This window comes from Anas acuta, chromosome 20 (assembly GCF_963932015.1).
Source record: "Anas acuta chromosome 20, bAnaAcu1.1, whole genome shotgun sequence".
Taxonomy (NCBI): Eukaryota; Metazoa; Chordata; class Aves; order Anseriformes; family Anatidae; genus Anas; species Anas acuta.
In genome coordinates this window covers 8511885-8531245 of record NC_088998.1, presented here as the reverse complement: position 1 = coordinate 8531245, position 19361 = coordinate 8511885, and the positions used below count along the sequence as shown (strand labels likewise).

General features: G+C 46.6%; 2 protein-coding genes across 12 annotated transcripts in view; one reads left to right on the top strand and one right to left on the bottom strand.

Annotated features, from left to right (window-relative positions):
* SPTAN1 (spectrin alpha, non-erythrocytic 1) overlaps nt 1–3426 on the top strand; it is a 48648-nt gene extending 45222 nt beyond the window's left edge. For all 11 annotated transcript variants that reach the window (XM_068657463.1, XM_068657470.1, XM_068657469.1 and 8 more), the window contains 6 exons: nt 217–271; nt 826–1022; nt 1414–1467; nt 1948–2094; nt 2293–2440; nt 3107–3426. In XM_068657463.1, coding sequence (XP_068513564.1) covers nt 217–271; nt 826–1022; nt 1414–1467; nt 1948–2094; nt 2293–2440; nt 3107–3232 — 727 coding nt within the window. In that variant the 3' untranslated portion in view covers nt 3233–3426. The remainder of the gene's footprint in view (nt 1–216; nt 272–825; nt 1023–1413; nt 1468–1947; nt 2095–2292; nt 2441–3106) is intronic.
* On the bottom strand, nt 3404–11266 carry DYNC2I2 (dynein 2 intermediate chain 2). The gene is made up of 9 exons (XM_068657475.1): nt 11113–11266; nt 10175–10429; nt 9335–9444; nt 7273–7430; nt 6621–6730; nt 5990–6157; nt 5383–5615; nt 4430–4587; nt 3404–3839 (listed from the first exon to the last, which is right to left on the bottom strand). Exons 1-9 carry the CDS (start codon nt 11212–11214, stop codon nt 3601–3603), a joined length of 1533 nt encoding a protein of 510 aa, XP_068513576.1. The 5' UTR covers nt 11215–11266; the 3' UTR covers nt 3404–3600.
* Nucleotides 11267–19361: the final 8095 nt, after the last annotated feature.

Genomic DNA, 19361 nt, shown 5'->3' with positions numbered 1-19361 from the left:
CTATGTAAAGAAATAAGAATCAAAGAAGATGTACACGTGTCTGTCTGAAAGAGGATGAGTCAGAATAAACAAAACGCAAAACCAGTGTTTAAATATTTACAGGAGAATAATACTGCTGTAAGGATTTTTAATTTTAAGGAAGAACTGTTAATTTCAAGCCCCACCTGCCATTTTTTACGGGAGAAGTGCTCTCTCTTACTGTGATTCTGTGTTTAGGTCTTGTATGGTGGAGGAGTCGGGAACACTGGAATCACAGCTGGAAGCTACTAAAGTAAGTGATGCTCAGCGATTTCTGAAACACCTCTCCTGAGTGGTATCTTGGGAACACCGGGTGGGAATGAAAATGCATGTCATTGTACGGTAAAATCTGAATCGATTTTATATATTTTGAATAATGAAGAAACCTTGGGGATTACCTATTTACATATCCGATGTCTGCTTACATCCCAAGCCATTACACAACACTCTGATAAAGGTTTCCTTTTTGATCTTTTTTTTTCCTAAATGGCTGGGGTAGGGCAAAGAAGATACAATATTTTCAGCATGTTTTCTAGTAAGAGTTTATTCTTTCTGTCTCAAGAGCTGGCTTGCAAGCCCTGTTGGTTTCCAATAACATGCACGAAGAGGTTATTCTGAATACTATTTACAAATCCCAGTATATGTATGCGCATGTGTGTGTATAAATATATATATATACATAAAATCCCAGCAGACAGAATATAAACCTTCTTCCCCAGCCAGCCCATATTCTACACACGTTCATTTTAAGGTGGTTTTTTTTTTTTTTTCACTCCTTGATTTCATCCTCCTACTCCCTCCTTGCAGCGCAAGCACCAGGAGATCCGAGCTATGAGGAGCCAGCTGAAGAAGATTGAGGACCTCGGAGCTGCCATGGAAGAGGCACTCATCTTGGACAACAAGTACACGGAGCACAGCACCGTGGGGCTGGCGCAGCAGTGGGACCAGCTTGACCAGCTGGGGATGAGAATGCAGCACAACCTGGAGCAGCAGATCCAAGCTCGGTACTCCCTACCCCGCGTGTACTGTGAAGTGTGCCTAGCCTGGGTGGGGGATAAACGAGGAGACGCAGCTGTGTGTCTGGAAATGAGCCTTGCATGCCACTGCTGAGCCTCAGCTGTGTTCTGACTCGTGTGTGGCAGCCTGGAGAGCTGCTTGTCAATCTGCACCACCTCCGGCTCTTTCAGCGGGATGAAGTTAGCAGTCTTTGAAGTGGTTCCTGTTGGCCGTTAGCAATGATGTCTTGCAGGAGCTGATTTATTCTGTTGGGCTGTGGTGATGGAACATTTTGTCTGCTCACATGTCCTCACCTTTTGATGCAGCTGGCTGGTTTGGGATCCCAGCAGAGGTCTGCAGTTCAGGAACCGTTCACTAGCTTTGCTTCTTCCTTTACAGAAACACGACTGGAGTCACTGAGGAGGCCTTGAAGGAGTTCAGCATGATGTTCAAGTGAGTGGCAGGAAACGCATGCCAGAGGAATGCTTGTGAGATATTTCTGGCATGTGGATGGCCCCTGTTCACAGGATTCTCTGACTGCTCTGTTTGCAGCTCCCTTATTGTCTGCCCAGTTTTGTGTTGAGCTGCTCTCGTCTCTGCCAGATGGCAGAGATTCGGATACACCCGCTGCTGGCCGGGCACAGCCGCAGCTACACGAGGCTTTCCTGGGCACGCTCACTTGTGGGCATGGCAGTGTAGGAACCAGGAGTGCCAGTGAATTCCAGATGGGAATATAGTCGGGTTTTGATGCTTTTTAAGCAAAGAACTTAGGCTTTCATTTTTATGTGTGTTAGATAGGAAATGTCTATTGATTCAAGCTCATTTGTCCAGAATGGTGGGCTGGTTATCATGTGCTAGTTTTCAGCCGTGCGTGTAGCTGTCAATCACTCAATTTGACGCTTAAGAATGTGAGCTTTGGTTTTGTGTTTTTAGGCACTTTGACAAGGACAAATCTGGACGACTTAATCACCAGGAGTTTAAGTCTTGCTTGCGCTCCCTTGGCTACGACCTGCCTATGGTTGAGGAAGGAGAGCCAGACCCCGAATTTGAGTCTATTCTTGACACTGTCGATCCCAACAGGTACGTGGATTGGACCTTCTGTGTTTCTATTGCAGGCTTTGGTATCAGTATCTTCTGTGGGGTTTAGCTGCAAAGTCTCTTACAGGCCAAGAGCTTTGCTTTTGTTTATTGTGGAGAGCCCCTCTCTCAGGAGGGAACTGCATTCTTCTGGATTGTAACGGACGGCAGCGTTCACGCGCTGTTTTGTTTCACCGGCAGGGATGGACACGTCTCGCTGCAGGAGTATATGGCGTTTATGATCAGCAGGGAGACAGAAAACGTGAAATCCAGCGAGGAGATTGAGAGTGCTTTCCGTGCCCTCAGCTCAGAAGGGAAGCCCTACGTGACCAAGGAGGAGCTCTACCAGGTACGTACCAGTTGTGGCCCCTAGGAACAGATAGAGGCTTTTTGTTCATAGATCGTTAACAAAGAGCAGCTAATTGGAAGTTCATGTTACTGTAGCAGAATCAGTTCTGAACCTGCAATGGTACCCTCTGCAAAATGCAGAACAACCCTATCCCTCTGCTTCCTTGGCTCTCCAGAGGGAGAAGCTTTAACTGCCCAAGAACTACTTGGGTTGAGTAAAACAAGAGCTCCCCAAAGGCCTGAGAAGGGAGTGCATTCACAGGGTGCTTTCCTCTAACAATTTGGGAGATTAGAGGGAGATGTTTCTCCAGACAATCATTCCAAGGAGAAATTTAAGCATCTTTACTTAGTGTGAACATCTCCTCCTCTCACTGCCCTGCCAAGATGGGAAGTTTTTCCTACCTGAACCCCAGCAGCTGGCAGAGAAATGAAGAGGTTGTTCTTCCTATCAGTTACCTGTTCTGTAGTCTCTTTGGTGGGAAGACTTGTGTCAGACCTTCCAACCTTTAACACGCACAGAAATGGAACATTTCCATGCTGGGCATAGTTCTAGAGCTCTGGCTTCTGCTCCAAGCTGCGTGCCCTCAGGAAGGGGGAGGGCTGCGTGTCTGCGCCCAGCAGCAGCCTCAGAGCCCGTCTCCACCTCAGCGCTGTCTTTGTCTTTCAGAACCTGACCCGGGAACAAGCCGATTACTGCATTTCTCACATGAAGCCCTACATGGATGGCAAGGGCAGAGAACTTCCTTCTGCCTACGACTACATAGAATTTACACGTTCACTCTTTGTGAATTGATACAGAACACTAGTACCGAACGATACAAGGAACATGCTCACGTTTGCTGACTGTAGCTCTGCATGTGTCTCTCTCTTTGTGCTCTACAATAATCAGTGTCTCTTTATGATGTAACCTTAAACTGCTTAGCTTAAGACTCTTAGGGAAAACAAACATTGCAGTGTGCTTCAATAAAAGTTACTGGTCGAACCACATCATCTCGTGTTTAATGGTTAAATGCAAATTTAACTGATGTGGATGAAACTCCAGCTGTGACCATGGCTACATGTTTTGCAGGTTAATGCTGTGGAACAGGTGAATGGGAACTTTTCGTGGAGGCAGAGTAGTTACAAGCTCCCCGCAGCTGGTTCCGTTGCTGTTCCAGTGTTTCAGTCTGTGGTCTCGCTTGCCAGCTGCTCCAGATGAGTCATCTCCCTGGGTCCCTGCTCCATAAAGTCAGAACTCAGCTGCCAGACTCTGACTGTACCGGTAGCATCCCCTGCTGCCAAGAGCTGAGTTTGCTTGATGTTGAATTCCAAGCAGTACACAGGGCATTCAGCCGCAGCCTGCTTTATGGAAACAGCAGGCTTCTGGGAGCTCTTCGCAAAATCAAACAGGTGCACGTCTCCTGTAAAACAGAAACACTTCTGACTGCTGCGTGGTAACAGACTTTGCACTTAACAGCAGAATATTATCTGCTTAGTCTGGTACACTTACAGATGTTCTTTTTAGCATGTTCCCCCTTCCCTCGGATGATGTCTACACTGTAACAAATAGCTGCCATCACTGCAAGGCAGTGCGTATTTACTCTGCTGTCAGAGACCTGAAAGCAGCTGCCTAAACTCTTGTGAAATCTCCATTCCTTGACTCAAAAATATTGGGGTAATTTTCTAAAGAAAAAAAATCCCATTTACTTCTTTTACACTCTTAGCTCTAGAAATAAACATCAAAACAAGGAGACCAGAGATCAGTTTCAGCCACGTTACATCCCTGTAAGCTGCTGTAGCAACCTGGTATGATTGAAAGTAAAGAAGGGCTGTTCCTGAGGTCATCTTGCTAGAGTTAGAAATGACTCCATTGCACTAATTGCACAGTGCAAACAATGGTCGTTGCTCTCTGCTTGTGGGATATGCTAATCAGTACAATTGACTCGTATCAATTAATACCCAGCACAAAATTAAATTTTCTGTCTGAGAACAGACACCTAGCGTTACTTACCTTCTCCGGAAGCAGCTGCGAAGACCAGTGGCCGAACTGGAGACCAGCGTATGCAGAAGAGGTACTTCTTGGATAACTGAAGCGAAAGGAGGGGTTGTGTCTGCAGCATGGAGTTCAGGTGAACTTGTCCATCAGTCCCACAACTCAGAAAGAGATTCCTGGGGGGCCAGAAACAGCTTGGTAGGCTTTATTGCTAAAGACATGGAACAAAACTCACTCACGGGGCGTGACCTTGGCCACTATTCCTATTTTGCCAGTATCTGGCTGTTTCCTACGGCAGCACTTTCCAAGCTGTGCTCTGGGACGTGGGCTGTAGAAGCACAGCTTTGTTAGCACTCGCAATTAAGTTTAATGAGGGCTCATGTTGTCCACTCAGTGTGGTGGGTTGTGGGCCAGAGATGCCTGAGAACTGCTGATATAGAGCCCGGCGTTGTTAGCAGCGTTTGTCTCATGCAAAGTAACTGCAGACCTGGGCCCTCAGCACGTTTCGTGGAAAGACAGCTCGGGGCCTCTCCCAGGGTGGGTAAGCAGCAGGCAGAGATGTGAGCAGCTCAGCTAAATTCAGGCAGCTATGAGTAAGACACATAACGGGCAGAGCAGCTCAGCCCTGATGAAGTAAATTACTTTATTGAGATGCACCCCTTGACTTCAAATTGCTCTTTAGTATTATGGGATGATCTAAGGAGGGTGCTAATGCTCTACGCTGGCCTGAACGCAAATGCTGTTTTGTGTTGCTCCTGTTCTGACCTCGTTCAGTGTACCTGAGTGTGCAGCTTCACCAGAGCCAATGCACACTGGTCGTCCTGGAAGAAGTTATTTCTCAAGTTCCTGGTGCCAGGTGCCCCTTGTTTGGGACTTGTACACATGCGAAACCCCAGTTAGTTGCAAATGGATGTTTAGAGCCAGGCAGTGACCTGTACCAAGGTGCAGCAGTGTTTGATTACAGCACTTGCCTGTGGAAGGGGGAGCAGCTCACGGAGTACACCGGCCCACCATGGGGGGAGAAGGCGAGCTCTGCTGGTGCCCTGAGCAGGACCGAGGAACCCGTCCGGTGGAGAGCCGGAGTCTCTGCTGCCATGGAGCACTTCAGTGAGTAGCCGCCTTCCACACCAACAATGAACACGCGGGGATCGAAGTGTGAAAAGGAGAGCGAGGTCACACCCACAGCCACCTCTCCCCACGTGAGCTAGGAGAAAAAAACAAACCTGTTGTGAGTGCTGGGGGCCCTGACAGTGCAGGTGCAGGCAGAGCAGCGTGAACCAGCCTGTCAGGGACCGAGATGTTCTCTGCTCAGCCTTCAACCTTTGCAGCCCCCACCCTCAATGGGATTTGGGTGAAGTTTTATTACAAGCAAGGTCTCTTCTCCATCCCAGCAACTTTAGACCGTGGCAAAACCTCAGCTGTTGCCAGTCTTTCCAGGAAGGGAGATGGGACCAAGGGTTGTGTTCAAAGTGGGGGCTTTTCCTATCCCTTCTCATGTGAAAGGGCGAAGTCTGCCACCCGGGCTCTAGAGCTGAAGCATTTTTGTTAGATGAGGCTTTGCTGAGCCACTGAACTCACCTTCTTCAGCTGAGCAATACGAGGGATCTGCTGAGCCACCAGCGCAAACCCTTCAGCCAAGGCCAGCCGCCCATTGCGCTCCTCCCTCCACACCAGCACCTTTCCGTCTGTCGATGCACTCAGCAGCTGGACGTGGTTTCTGTGCTTGGCATCAGGTAACCAGCTCACCTGTTCCAAACGTGAGGAGTTCATGAAGTGGGGACTGCCAGAATCAACCGCCCCCTCAGCAGCCTGCAGTACCCAGTCCTGCAAGACAACCTGGCAGCAGAGCCAGGTGGCACTCGGTCACCTCGGTACCAAACCCACTTCCCCGGGAGCTGGCACACAGACAGCTGCTAGACAGGTGCAGACGTTGGCTTTGTCTGCACCAATGAACAGGTAAAGCACAGGCACAGGCCTGCTCTTCACTTAGCCTGAACAATGAGAAGTTATTTTTACAAAGAAAGTGTCTGATTCAACAACTGCCACTTCAGGTGTTAGAGCAAGGGAAAAATATTTAACCAAAACAGAACACAGCGGCCTGAGAGCTTCAGGTGAAGTGCCAACAAGGTGAACACGAAATGAAGGCGTAAAATAGAGCACTGCCAACCCTCTCCTCCCCCAGCCACGTCTACTGTGGGTGTTCTCTCACCTGATAGACGGGATCGGTGTGAGTGTCATCAGTCAGCCCCGTCCTCCAGATCAAAGGGTCTTCTCTTCTGCTGGTATCCCACACCACCACTTCCCCACTGAACAGGCCACCTGAGAGGAACAAGATACCAACAAGCATGTGAGATCCAATAGTGCACAGCACAGGCAATGCCACGGGCAGTTTGCTCTGTTGCTAGAGCAGAACTGGGGGAACTTCTCTCGCTGCCAGCATGGCCGGTGTCCTGGGAACTGCAGCCCTCAGCCCAAAGTGTGCCAGATGCAGCCATGAAGCGCTGGTGGAAACAAGCCCCACAACTTCAAAGGCAGCCATAGAGGGCACAGTCAGCTCTGGTGGAAGAGAATGCGTCTCTACCAAGGTAAGTACACTCCTCCTACTCGCAGCTAGGGCTGAATTTGCCTCTCTCTCTCTCTCTAAGCTATCTCTCTGATATAAAGGCAGATGTCACTGAAAAATGCAGTGGAGTTCCAGCTCCCAGTTCAGAAGCCAAAGTGCATTTGTTAGCCCTGGTTCCTCTGGGTGTGGAGCTGCAATGCCGTTACTGTTACAAGGAATCTTAGGCTGAGGTGAGAGAGAGAAAAAACTGATCCAAGCTGAAGAAACAAGGGTAAATCGCACGTAAGATCGAACCTACCAGCTATCAGTGAAGGCTGGGAGGGATGGAAAGCCAGGCACAGGACAGAACTGGGAACATCCACCACTAGGTCAGGGTGTTTTGGATCCAACCCTCTTCTGTCCAGATTCCAAGTACAAACGTAGGATTTTTCTGTGCTCCAGTCCCCATCAGCCAACCTAAAGAAGAGAAAGCTACACCTTATCTGTCTGATATGAGGCGAATTCTAGTCCGAGCAGAGCTCTGATATGTCCCACCCATTTATACACTTGTTGCTTTGTGGCTAGAAGGAAAACTGAGCTCAAGGAATCATGAGGTGATGCAACATCTCTGAAGGCTCATATACACACCGTGCATCTCAGTGCACTGACTGAACAATGTGCCTGCCAGGAAATCTCACATGGATTCACTGTGCCAAGATCTACCAGCCATTCAAATTGTGGGAACAACTAAAGAGCACACAAAAAGTTCCTATGAATACTTGGGAATGAAAATGCAGAGAGCTCAAATTGCTGCTGATATGCAGGCAGCCTGATTTGCAAGCCATTCTTCCTCTAAACAAGCACTCAAAGACTCAGGGTCTGAGAACGCACCGTGAGGAACTGTCTTACCTGGCGGACTGACTGGGGCTGAGCTAGGCAGCATGATTTGAAGTCCAGGTGCCTCCATGGGAACAGAGAGCCTTCTTCACAACCCCCAAATGGAGTTGAGTACCCCGCACAAATCACATCACACACCCCAGTTCTACAGATTTCATTTCAGTCTCATGCCCAAAATGATTCTTGGCCACTGGTGGCTCTCAGGAATTACTTCTCTGGGCTACTAAAACACACCTGCCACCCTGCTTGCTTTGTTAGCTCTAGCTGGTTCATTCACTGCATGCTTACCAAAATGTAAAGGGGCAGAACAAACCACTCTATATCCCAGCAAACAGCTGTAATGCAGTGCATTTTCTGAAAGTAGAGGGGTCTACCAGGAAGGTACTTTGAGGTGGCACATCTGAGAAGCTGTTCTGACACGTGCAGGTAATGGTAAAGAGCTCCCTGGGGGGCTGACAGAGGCCTTCGTGCAGGATCTGGGTGTCCTGTTGTTAGCACGCTGAGCAACGTGACATCTTGCTACACGGCACTGATACAGAGGACAGAGATCTGCAGCACAGTGAGCAGCCAGGACAGGAAGCAATTGTTCTGAACCTGGCTTCTGCTTTTACTTGATGATTGTATTTCTTTTACTGGAAGAGATACTGAGTAAATAAAAGGAGCAATTTTTTCATACGGTGTGCAGTTGAGCTTGAAACTCCTTACTAAAGACTGTTGTAGATGCTAGAAGTTCAAAGATTCAGAGAGACTGCATAAATTCACAGCAGGGAATTCTACTGAGGGTAACCACAGACCTAGAAACCATATTCTAATCTGGCAATAGCTGTAGACTGGGAGAGCAGAAGAGGCAAGCAGCACACAGGTTTGTCCTGTTTTACTTTTCCCTATCCCCTCATTACTGGAATCACTTTTTGCCAGGGCTTTTAGTCTAAGGAAACAATAGTAGAAAAAGAACTGAGTAAGGACAACGGTAAGGTACAGAAAAGAGACGCTGTTACAGACGTTCACTAGATTAGATGAACGTTTTGTCCAACCTTCATTTCAGAGATTCTTAAATGTTTGTTAGCACATGCTCACGGCACCAGGGTCACACGTGAACAGGTGGCAGGTTCAGCTGGGGTGCTAAGAGAGCACATTAAAACAACACGATCTTCAACGAACACAAGTATGTGCTTCAAAGCTCACCCACCTACACTTGCAATGTGTTTGCATTCTTCTTCCAAACAGAATCTATCTAGACACAGATCAGTAAAAGCATACATATCCATTTCACATGGAAAAAAGTAGAAGACATAAATGCCATAATTTAAGACTGCCCTGAGATGTGTTTTCTTTGAATGAAGGGTGTTGTTTTTTTTAACATGAACAAGATGTGTTTATATCTAGTTGATTACTGCAGAGAAAGGGAACATATGGAAATCTCAGGTCAGCCTGAAATGTCACAGCGACCTCAGTTAAGTTCTCAAAGCCAGTCGGATACTCACCGGCCATACGAGCATGCAAGAACGGATCCAGTTGCATTCCACGAGACGCTGGTAACCTGCAGGTGTTGATCCTGAGCCTCGGGGTATGACAACGTATGCAAACACAGCACCTGGAAGAGATCAAATTCAAGCACTGAAGCAATCATCTCTGAACACAGCGAAACGAGATCTGTGCCTGTCCCTGGATACGGTTGTATGGTTACAGTTTAGGCTTCCTGTCTATCAAAGTAGCAATTACATGTGAAAAAGAAAAAAAACAAGCACGTGACCCTACCAAATTAACCATCCCTTGATAATCACCTCCGGTAGAGTGCACACATCAGGGTCTGCATGACAAGTCAGGAGGGATGCACCATGAGAACTTACGACAGGCCAGCCCCCTTTATGATTTCTGCCCTCACTAAGCTTCACCAGAAATGATTTGGAAATGACTGTACCAGCGTGTACTGACGGATACAAATTGCTCCCACTCTTCAACACAGTACACTAAACAAATATAATCTAAACAGGAAGAGCTGCCAAATCACTGACTTCCAACTGCTCTTAGATAACTCGTTGTCTGGCACGCTCTGAAGGGGCTACTGGGAGCTGAAGATAAGCCCACACCAGCTGCACGCTTCCTCCTCATAAAGCTGCTGCAACAGTCACTGACAGGAACAGCCTTACCAAGCAAGGGCAAGTGAAAAGCAAGGGAGAAAGCGGCAGGAAAAAAATCTATTTTTTAGTTATTAGAATCTGGCACAAATAATCACAGCAGTTAAGAAACAGAACTAACGAGTCAGAGCCACTGCAACCAGCTCTCCTTGGGTAATGACAAGACTCTGCATGCCGTCAACTTACTGCTTCATTCTGATCTGTCCAGTTCACTTCAAAGCCATCAAAGGCACGACTTGTCCAGTTTTTATTCAGCTCTTTGATAACAACATCCTCCACTCTCTGAAGGAATAGTAGAAGGCTAGTGTAATCTACTTGGACATCTTGCTGGAAGGCTTGGGCAGCATCTATACTTTGATCCGTTTGTACACTGGCATCCTGACTAGTCTGCGACTGTACCGCAGCTTCTGCTGTAGAAATTTTCCCAGTCTGGCAGCTTTTCTAGGAAGAGAAGACAGACACTATAAGCCAAACAGAAAGAGAGCGCCACACAAAGCATTCAGAGCACCTTCCCTTTTCCAGCTCTCCACAGAGACTTTCAGAAACGCTCGCACATCTCAGGTTCATGGTTAAAAGCAGGGTGCCCTTGTAATTCTCCGGGTGCTGGTGACATGTTCGTCACCTTCACACGACCTGACACAAGGCCTGGGTACTGCTCCAATCCAGGCAGCGAGCTCTGCAGCACGGAGCGCAGAGGATGAGCAAAACCAAACCGGGCGCGAGCCTCCACGGGTAGAAACTGAGCACGATGCCAAGCGTAGTGTTTATTGCTGCCTCTCGGACTGGCTTTGTGGCAGCCGCACGCGTGTTTCTGGGCCAATCTGCACAAAGGGCCTGACGAGAAAAAGCTGCCAAGGGGCAGAGGCAGCGAACTGGAGCGAGCTCGGGCCCAGCAGCCTCGGGAAGCTCCCCGGTATCGGTGCCGGGCCCTGACGGGCGGGCGAGGAGAGGGGAGAGCAGGGAGGGGAGGGAGGGGAGGCGCCGGGACCCCGGGCGGGCAGAGCGGGCCGCCGCTGCCCCGTCAGCACCGGGGCCGCCCGCCTGTGGCCATGCCGGCGGCTCCCGGCCTCTGGAGGTGCGGAGCGGGGCCGCAACGGCCCCGGGGCCCGGCGGGTGCCTCTCACCGCCTCGCAGCGCAGGCTCCGGTCGCTTCTCCACAGCGACGGCACCGCGGCACCGGGAGCCGAGCCGTCCGCCAACATGGCGGCCCCCACAGCCGTTGCCATGGAGACGGGCGAGGCGCTGCGCGATGACGTCACCGCGGGCGGGAAGTGAGGCCGGCGGCGCCATGTTGGGGAAGGGCAACGAGGGCTCGTGGCGGAGAAGGGAGCGAGGTGGCTGCCGGCGGGCGTCCCGGCTGGCTTCTTGGGGAAAGCCGCGGCTGTGCTGGGGACGGGTCCGCCGTGGTGTTTGGGCAGGGATTTCTCTTTCCGTGCGGCCGTTTCCACGCTGGGCAACGGCGGGCGCCGCTGGAGACACGAGGGGCGGCGCGGGCAGGGGGTGCCAGGACTTAAGATGGCGCCGGGGGGGCGTCGTGAGGGAGCCGCTGCCTGAGGAGAGCCGCGATGGCGGAGGGGAGCTCTGGTGGCTGGGGAGAGCCCCGCTGCATGAGGAGAGCTCCGCTGTTCGCAGAAGCCCCGCAGCGCTCAGGACCACTCGGGTCGCACCCCCGGGGCCGCTGCAGAGCCGCGGGCGCCCCTCGTGAGGTGCCGCCGTGAGCGCCCCGCAGCCCTCCGGGGCCGGCTCGTGCCTTATTAAACTTAATTTGAAATTGGCCGCCTCGCTTGGCGGCCGTGGTGTGCGCTTCCCGAGGGGACGGGGCAGGGGGATCAGCAGAGCCCGCTGCTCGGCTCCCTGGCGCTGCGAAGCCGCTGGGGTTTGGCGAGGGAGCTGCGGAGCTTTGTGCTGTGGGGGGATTCCTGCTCCGCCTCGCTGCAGGGCAGAAAGGAGAAAAAGGCAGAAAGGAGGAAAAAAAAAAAAAAAAGGTAGAAGAGAGCCCGGCCTCGCCTGCCTCAGGGTCAGGCCGTGTTGTGGCTGCAGCCACGCTCCCCGGTGTGCCAGGCTGCTAAAGCAGCGCTTTCTCACAGGTATGTCTGCTTACAGGGGTTTTTCCAATTGCACCTCCACTGGAACAGCTTCTCGGTGAACGCTGAGGGTAAATTTAGCCCTGGCATAAGCAGGCGTGGATGCGTGAACTTGAGCAGAGCTATTCCTGCTATTGCAGGGAGGGAGCTGGGTCTGTAAGTCAAAATAAAGCTGACAGGATACAGAGAAAGTGCTCCCGAGAATGGATGTGGCTCTGGTAGTGTCACTGGTGAAATCCTGGTATGGCAGGAGAAAAGTTTATTTTTTAAGAGATCAGCAGACTTGTTGAAGGTATCGTAAGTATTTGAAGATACGGCAACAAGTTAGTTCATCCCTTAATGAGTGAAATAAATCTGTTTTCAAATTCAACACCACTATTAAAATGTAAAGTGAGCATTGTTTGAATAACTTCACTGCTGCGAATAGTTACACTGCAGGAAGTAGGGGGGTTTATTTTTCAGGTTTGCTTTATGTTGAATAACTGGCATGAAATACTTGAACCCAGTAGCATAGTGTGTTGCTTTTTTAAGAAGTTCCTAAAGCGTAAAAGAAAGATTTATCATCTATAAATAGATCATCTTCAGTCATCACTAAATTATCTTTAATTGGTGTATTAGAACTGCCAAGGCACGTTACTGTTTGGTAGTAGACTAAATATTCCAAGTGTAAATTTATATACAGTTTGCATCCTACAGACTGCAGTTTAAAAACTTTAGCTTGTCAGAGTGAATCTGAAGAGAAAAGCTTTTTTTTGTAATTTTTGTTTTGTTTTTGAGATGGCAAAGTGAGATAAGAAAACTGGAATTTGAATATGTGAAACAGAGCAAAAATAAATCAACGTTTTTTTCTCAGTAAGTAATATGCAAAGTTACTGCGAATGTAGTACGTGTTCCCCAAAAATATTGTGCATGTCTGGACTTCTCTTCCCCCAAGGATGACAAACAAGCAAATAGCCCCAGAAGATGACTGTTCTAAGTAATTGTAGTTTAATTTTTTTTGTTATTATTCTAATATCTCTGATTTGCTGGAGCTTTAATTTATCAACGGTATTTAAATAAATCGTAGTTCGCATTTTCTTTCTGGCGTGGCAACATCAGATGCACGAATGTTCTGATGTGGTAACGCTACACTGGAAATAGGGCAAAATCAAGGATAATTGGGGGAGGGGGTTTACTAGCCTGAGGCTACTAAGTGTCTGTAAAGTGGCTGTTACTACTACAGTGCTGATCTGTTTTCTCTTTGTGTTTCATGAGACAAAGTATTAATAAGTTTTCACTTTTACATATTGGAGCAAATCAGCATCAGAAAACAAGAACAAGAGAAGACTAAGGTAAAGAGAAAGCACTGTGGGAAGAAGCACTGGGGGAGAAAGTATTTTAAAAAAAAAAAAAAAAAGGACTGAGATACAACAAAGCATGCATGCTGGGGGTATAACTTATATGACCTGGTGCAAACCAAATATTCTAGGCTGAATTTTGCTAAAAATTTGCCCATAAGTGGGTACAGTAGCTGTCCTCTATTTGTGGTAAATGAAATAACTGAACTGTGTTGAGGCCCTAGGTAGCTGAAACAGTGGTCTCTACCCAAAATAGAGAGAAATTGCTGAGCTTTTCCCATTTACACCTTTCTCCCTGTTTCCTTCTCCCCAAACATGCAAGTGAGAATGAAGAAACCGACGTGCATAGCTCAAACGAGAAAGGAATTTCTGGCCATGAGAAAGAACTCTTGGGGCTTAGATTGGCAGCGAGAGGCTTGAAATGGGATCAAAGGCATTGCCTTTCTCTGATTGATGGGTTCTGTTCAGGGGAACAGTACTTTTTACATCTTTTCATTTTATTTCTTTTTTAAAGCCAAGCAACAAAACTCTTCAAATAATAAAAAGGGTTTATATGAAAGAAACATGTCACTCCAGAATGCACTTGTTTTCCCAACTGGTATAACCAGCAGGCCTTAATTCCATTTCCCTGGTTGCTCCTTTCAAACAAGGTTGCAGAGCATGACAAACCTGGTTTGGCTGAGACCTGGGTACTTAACTGCATTGCCTTTGAATTAGCCTGAGTATGCAACACAGAGGTTAAACTGGCTTTCTGCTGATGTTCTGTGCTTGACAGTACCCGATCAGTTACTTCGGAACTGTTTTGAACGAGGTCTTGAGTGTCATTTGCTTTAGAGTAAGGTTGGTTGCTCTACTGACCTAGAGGCCGTGAGGTTTGCATGAAATGGAGGCATCCCTTGAGAAGAAGAATCAAGATAGTACAAGTGTGAAAGGTAAGAGGACAAATAAGCAGATACTACCCAAAAGGACATGCAGTGGAAAGCCCCTTACATCTGCAGTGGTATTCTAAAGGATACTCCTTTAGAATTCACCAATAGCTTGCTGTATGCCATCCTGGAAAATTTTTAGTGATAGTAGCACCCTATCGTGCTAGTGGAGGTGGTGACTGAGGAGTTCAAATGCAGGACCAGTAGTAATGAGTTTTCTGAAGTCTGCTTATCTGTGCTCTTACTTGTGATGCTTCTTATCTTGCATTCCGATCACGCCACAAGCATTTATTTTACCCTTGCCAGCTCTGCGAGGTACTGAACTGCTGGTGCCGTTTTTTGATGGGATATTTTAGGGGTAAGGGTTGAATGACGTACGAAACCATGCTGGGAATTTATGGCAGAATTAAAAACAGAACCTAAGTTCCTAAATGGCAGAGCACTGTTCCAGATTTATTTGACGGGTATTTTGTGCATGCATTGCTAATGTACAGATCTTTTTTTCTTTTAGTTAGAGATCCCTGATTTAAAAATCAGGTGTTCACACATTCACTAAACTTGAAGGAAAGAAAGGTCACCACAACTGTGCTGTGTTCAGAACACGGTGTCTGTGCAGCCAGCCAGATGCTCAGAAGCTTAATGAGAGTGCAGGTCCTTGCGTGGATTCAAAGTGTTACCTCAAGCTGTGTGAATCCTCCAGCTCTTGCTTCTCCAGTGTCATTCATAAAGGGCTCATACATCTTTCTGTAACTTCTGACCTCCTGTTCCCTGTCCCTTCTGTCTCTGCAAATGCTCTGCCCTTTTTGCTTTGAAAACCGTATTCTGAATTTTGGCAAGTAACACATTGGCTCGTTTCTGAAGTAGTTACACAGAGATTTGTGTGATATCTTATAAAAATAATCCATTTCCATTACTCAGAGAACCGTTATGCTTTGTAGAATTAGCACTGGGAGGGGGTCCCTTTCAAACCTTACAAATATTATGGGTATGACTTCATGCACAGTACAGGTGTCGCCTGTCACACAGTCATTCCCACATTGACAATAAGAGATTCAAGTCAAAATGTGACCAAAATGAGAAGGAGCGTAGGGAAAGCGTGCTTTGTTGCAGGTGTCAGCAAGCTACCACCACAGGGGCGCAAAGGCTCCATGCAGGCAGATTTTGAATGGCAAGTAGGAGCTGGCACGGGGCCAAGAGCCGTGGCATATCGAAAGAGGCATCTGTGAAAGCCTCAGGATCCCAGTTCCTGGCTGTCGTGGTGCCCCAAATGCAGTGGCAGCTGGGAGCCTCTGTCTTGGATAGAGGCAAGACACTGTCAACAAGGTGATTGGCAGTGTCTCTCTGCTTTTAGACACAGCATCCCCTAGTTCCTGCTGAGTTTATACCAGCATGCTCACCGTCTAATCTCAGAAACAAAACTACAATCTGGCATGCCACCCTTAAACGGTAGCTGACCCTTTGCAGCGCTGACAACAGGGAAGAAAACACTGTGATTCCTTAAATTAATTCCATATTCAGCGATCACGCATGACTAAAAACTATTTATCTGTTCTCTACATCACTTTATCAACACCGACTATGTCTTAAGTATCTCAAACTGTCATTGGAACATGAATTGGTATGTATAAAGCACCTGACTGTCTCAAAAAGCACTGCAGACAGGTTTTATTTTTGTGAACAGAACTGGCTATCCTTTGCAGAAGTGTTGCTTCTAAAAGGATGTTCAGAGATCTGTAGTTACATTCTACTCAATCCCATCAAATTTATATTTTTGAAAGCAAATGGAATTTGCATGATAGTTCTTGATTGCTCTTCAGAAACCTTTATGTTTAATTTAGAGCATGCTGCTTTAATTTCTTACACGTGATTTATGGGAACACAATGATCAATACATCAATGCTTTACTGGGCTATAAATACGTAATCTAAGAGTGGAGAATAAAATCATGTTCCTAATGATGTTAATAAATACAGTAGGAAAGACAGGCCTATTTGCAAGGACTGCTTTTATTGATATAAACTTCAACTCCATTTAAAGAGTGTGAACGCTATCAGTTTAGCTAGACCAGCAAAATCATCTTGCGCTTACTGCAAAAGCGACTTCTGAAATGGCAAATAAAATATCCTATTTTGATTAGTCTGTTATGCCATGTATAGCAAGACTCCCGAAGGGTTCTGGAGCACGTTATACAAACACATGCAGGTAACTGCAAAATTATGCCCTGCAAGAGGATTATCATCTTCTCAAAAGCACACAGAAGATTGAGGGAAGCAGACTGTTCTGTACAGGCAGATTGGCATGTCAGCATTCGGTGCTTCTTTGCTGCAAAAAATGCTGAGTGATTTGTAATGATCAGTTTCTTTTTATCTCCTGTAAAAGATCGCGCGTTTATATCCTGTAGGAGTATGAATGGTACTGAGAAATAACAGAATGAACTATGAACACAGCCAGTTTGTGTGACTTTTTCTTTAGTGTTTGTGTAGGTTTCCAAAACATGAGTACTGATCCCAGTCTAACTTAAAGAAAAAGGGAGTGAGGCCATGACAAAGCAGGGCTGAAGAAGGCATGAATGTGGCTCTCTGTGGAGAAGCGTAAAAGACAATTGTACCAATTACATGCTGGTTTTGGAACCCCGTGTAGCCTAAGCCTATTGAAATATATATTTGTACGCGGGAGTGGCTGGGAGGGAGCATGCATTGGAATGAGGCCTGGAGCTGAAATGCTGTTGTGAAGGCAGTAAGTGGAGAGAGCACCAGAAACTGGCTGCGATCCTCAAATTTAAGAAAGGTCCGGAAACTTTTAATGAAAAGTCAGGAAATTTTAATGCCAAATTATGTGACACCTCTCATTCCTGTTTTTCTTTTGTCCTTAGTTTTCCGTTCAAGTGATTCAAACTTTTCCTATTTATGCTACCAGTTATGGAAGTGGGGCTGTCTAAAGGTATTTATGTTTTGCACTATCCCATCCTGACAAAATCCTGCTTGTTCAACAGCGTACACCTTAAGAACCAGTACAACTGCATCAGTACTTGAAAAAGAAATAAAAACACATTAAACAGATTTCTTAGCATCGACAAGGCCTGGGAGAACTTGCTGCAGTGCTGGGATGTGACAGGAGGCAATTTATAAGGAATTAACTCTGCCAGTCACTTTATACAGCTGATTTTCAAAGATCCAGGCACTAAAGAAGTGTTAATGAGGGTACTGAGGCTTCATAATTAATTATATTAGCATCTCTTTGTTACTCTCTAGAACAGTAGTGCCTGGTTGACATTTCAATAGGAGTCTGGTAGTATTCTTTGTTATTATTATCCAGGAGTACAGTTATACCTTAGCTCCCAGAAGGCGACGTTGCATGTAAATGCCTCTGTGAATTGCCCGAGTCTTTGGATCTCAGTAAAAGCCCTTGAAGGAGTCCCTGCTGGATACTGAATGGATGTCAGTAAAATTTCTCTAGTCTGGAGTCTCTCTTCAGATATGGACTCTCCTCCCCTTTCATTTCTCCCTTCCCCCTTCTGCTGCGCTGGTGCTTCTCACAAGGCTTAAGAACAGCACTTTCTGAAGCTTTAGTTCCAAACCTCTAAAGGAAGGGATGCTGACCTGAACGAAACAGAGAACAGAAGAGTCATCTGAAAATAGGGAATATTTTTCACACTCTTGAATTTTCAATGCAATAAAACCAGTGCTGCCAGAAGGAATCCCAGAAGTGGTGAGTCAGATAATAGATGCACAACTGTGGTGGGAGGGAAATGGTCTCTACTTTGTTTTACATCCCCCCCCAGCTTTCTTTTTAAAGGCAGATGAAATTATTTTCCAGTCAGGCCACTGCAAAAACAAACATGGAGTTTAAAGGTTATTTCCTTTGTGTGTTTCGGAGAGTTGGTATTTTTGAATCTGAAAGGGGAAGGATGACTTTTTGGCAATGCTAGCAAATTCTACTCTGAAAACTTTACAGTATCACCTGAGGTAGCAGTTCTGTTATTTTGTGTACTGACAGTCTGCTTGCTTGTGTTAATTTAAACAAAGCTAACAACAAAATGTTGTTTCACACCAGGTAAAGTTGCAGCCCTGTCCTGGTAAAGCTAAGTTAAGGGCATGGTTTGACATGGTTTTGCCTTTATGGGACCTCATTTCTTGTAACATTCCTCATGCATCTGCAGCAGGGCACAGATCAGAGCGCTAGCCTGAGTTAAATAGTTTTCTGAGGACTAGTTTTAATTGAAATCCATTTCCTGGTTTAGTTTAACATGGGGCTACACAAATAATTGCATTGGTACAATTCAGGGACAGCATGAAGGGGAAAACAAGAGGAATGGAGGAGTGCGTGGTGGGGAATGAGGAAGTAGAGACTTCTACCAAAAAAATTTGTCAAAACTATTTCCTGAAAGACTTTGTTCTTGAAGCCAGAAGCACCTCTTTGCTTTGTGTTCAGCCAGCACCTTGTGCAAAGGGATCACAGTTGCAGAGCTCTCAGGACTCTTGGAGCTATTGTAATACCAAAAAATAATAAGCGTTCCTACAGACTGACACAATTAACCAAATTCCACTTGCAGATCTTCATTGTTGGCAACTTGTACAGCATTTTATGTAGCCAAAGCTGGAGACTAGTTCTATTCCTGAGTTCAGTCTGGTTCTAATGAGGAATAACTGAATGACTCTGGCATTCAGTTAACCTACCAATAAAGGAATTATTTTCCTCATGGAGCTTTCTTATATTTAACTACATTTTTTAATGAGCTTTGACATTCTCAGATGACAAGAATAATGCGTACAATGTAGTATTAGAACAAAAATTGTATATGACAGATCTCTCCCTATTTTCCTCCTTTTTGTTTCACCTTTTCTGTCACTGAACTCCTACACAAGACTCAAGGCACACATCAAATGTTTGAATAATGCCAACTTGAAACTAAAGGATTGTAAATAACGTACTCGCTCTTCACAGAGCAACGTTCAGTGTGTTTATTTTAATCTGATATTTCCTGGATAGAAACAGAGGTTACTCCCCCTGAGAGTTCAGATATCGA

Excerpts from the sequence above, each read along its gene's own strand:
- DYNC2I2 (XM_068657475.1), bottom strand. The coding sequence starts at position 11,214 with ATGGCAACGGCTGTGGGGGCCGCCATGTTGGCGGACGGCTCGGCTCCC. Across the intron at positions 6,731-7,272 it reads CCAGCCTTCACTGATAGCTG|GTGGCCTGTTCAGTGGGGAA; the intron begins GTAGGTTCGATC and ends TGTTCCTCTCAG. Across the intron at positions 5,616-5,989 it reads GTATTGCTCAGCTGAAGAAG|CTCACGTGGGGAGAGGTGGC; the intron begins GTGAGTTCAGTG and ends TTTTTCTCCTAG.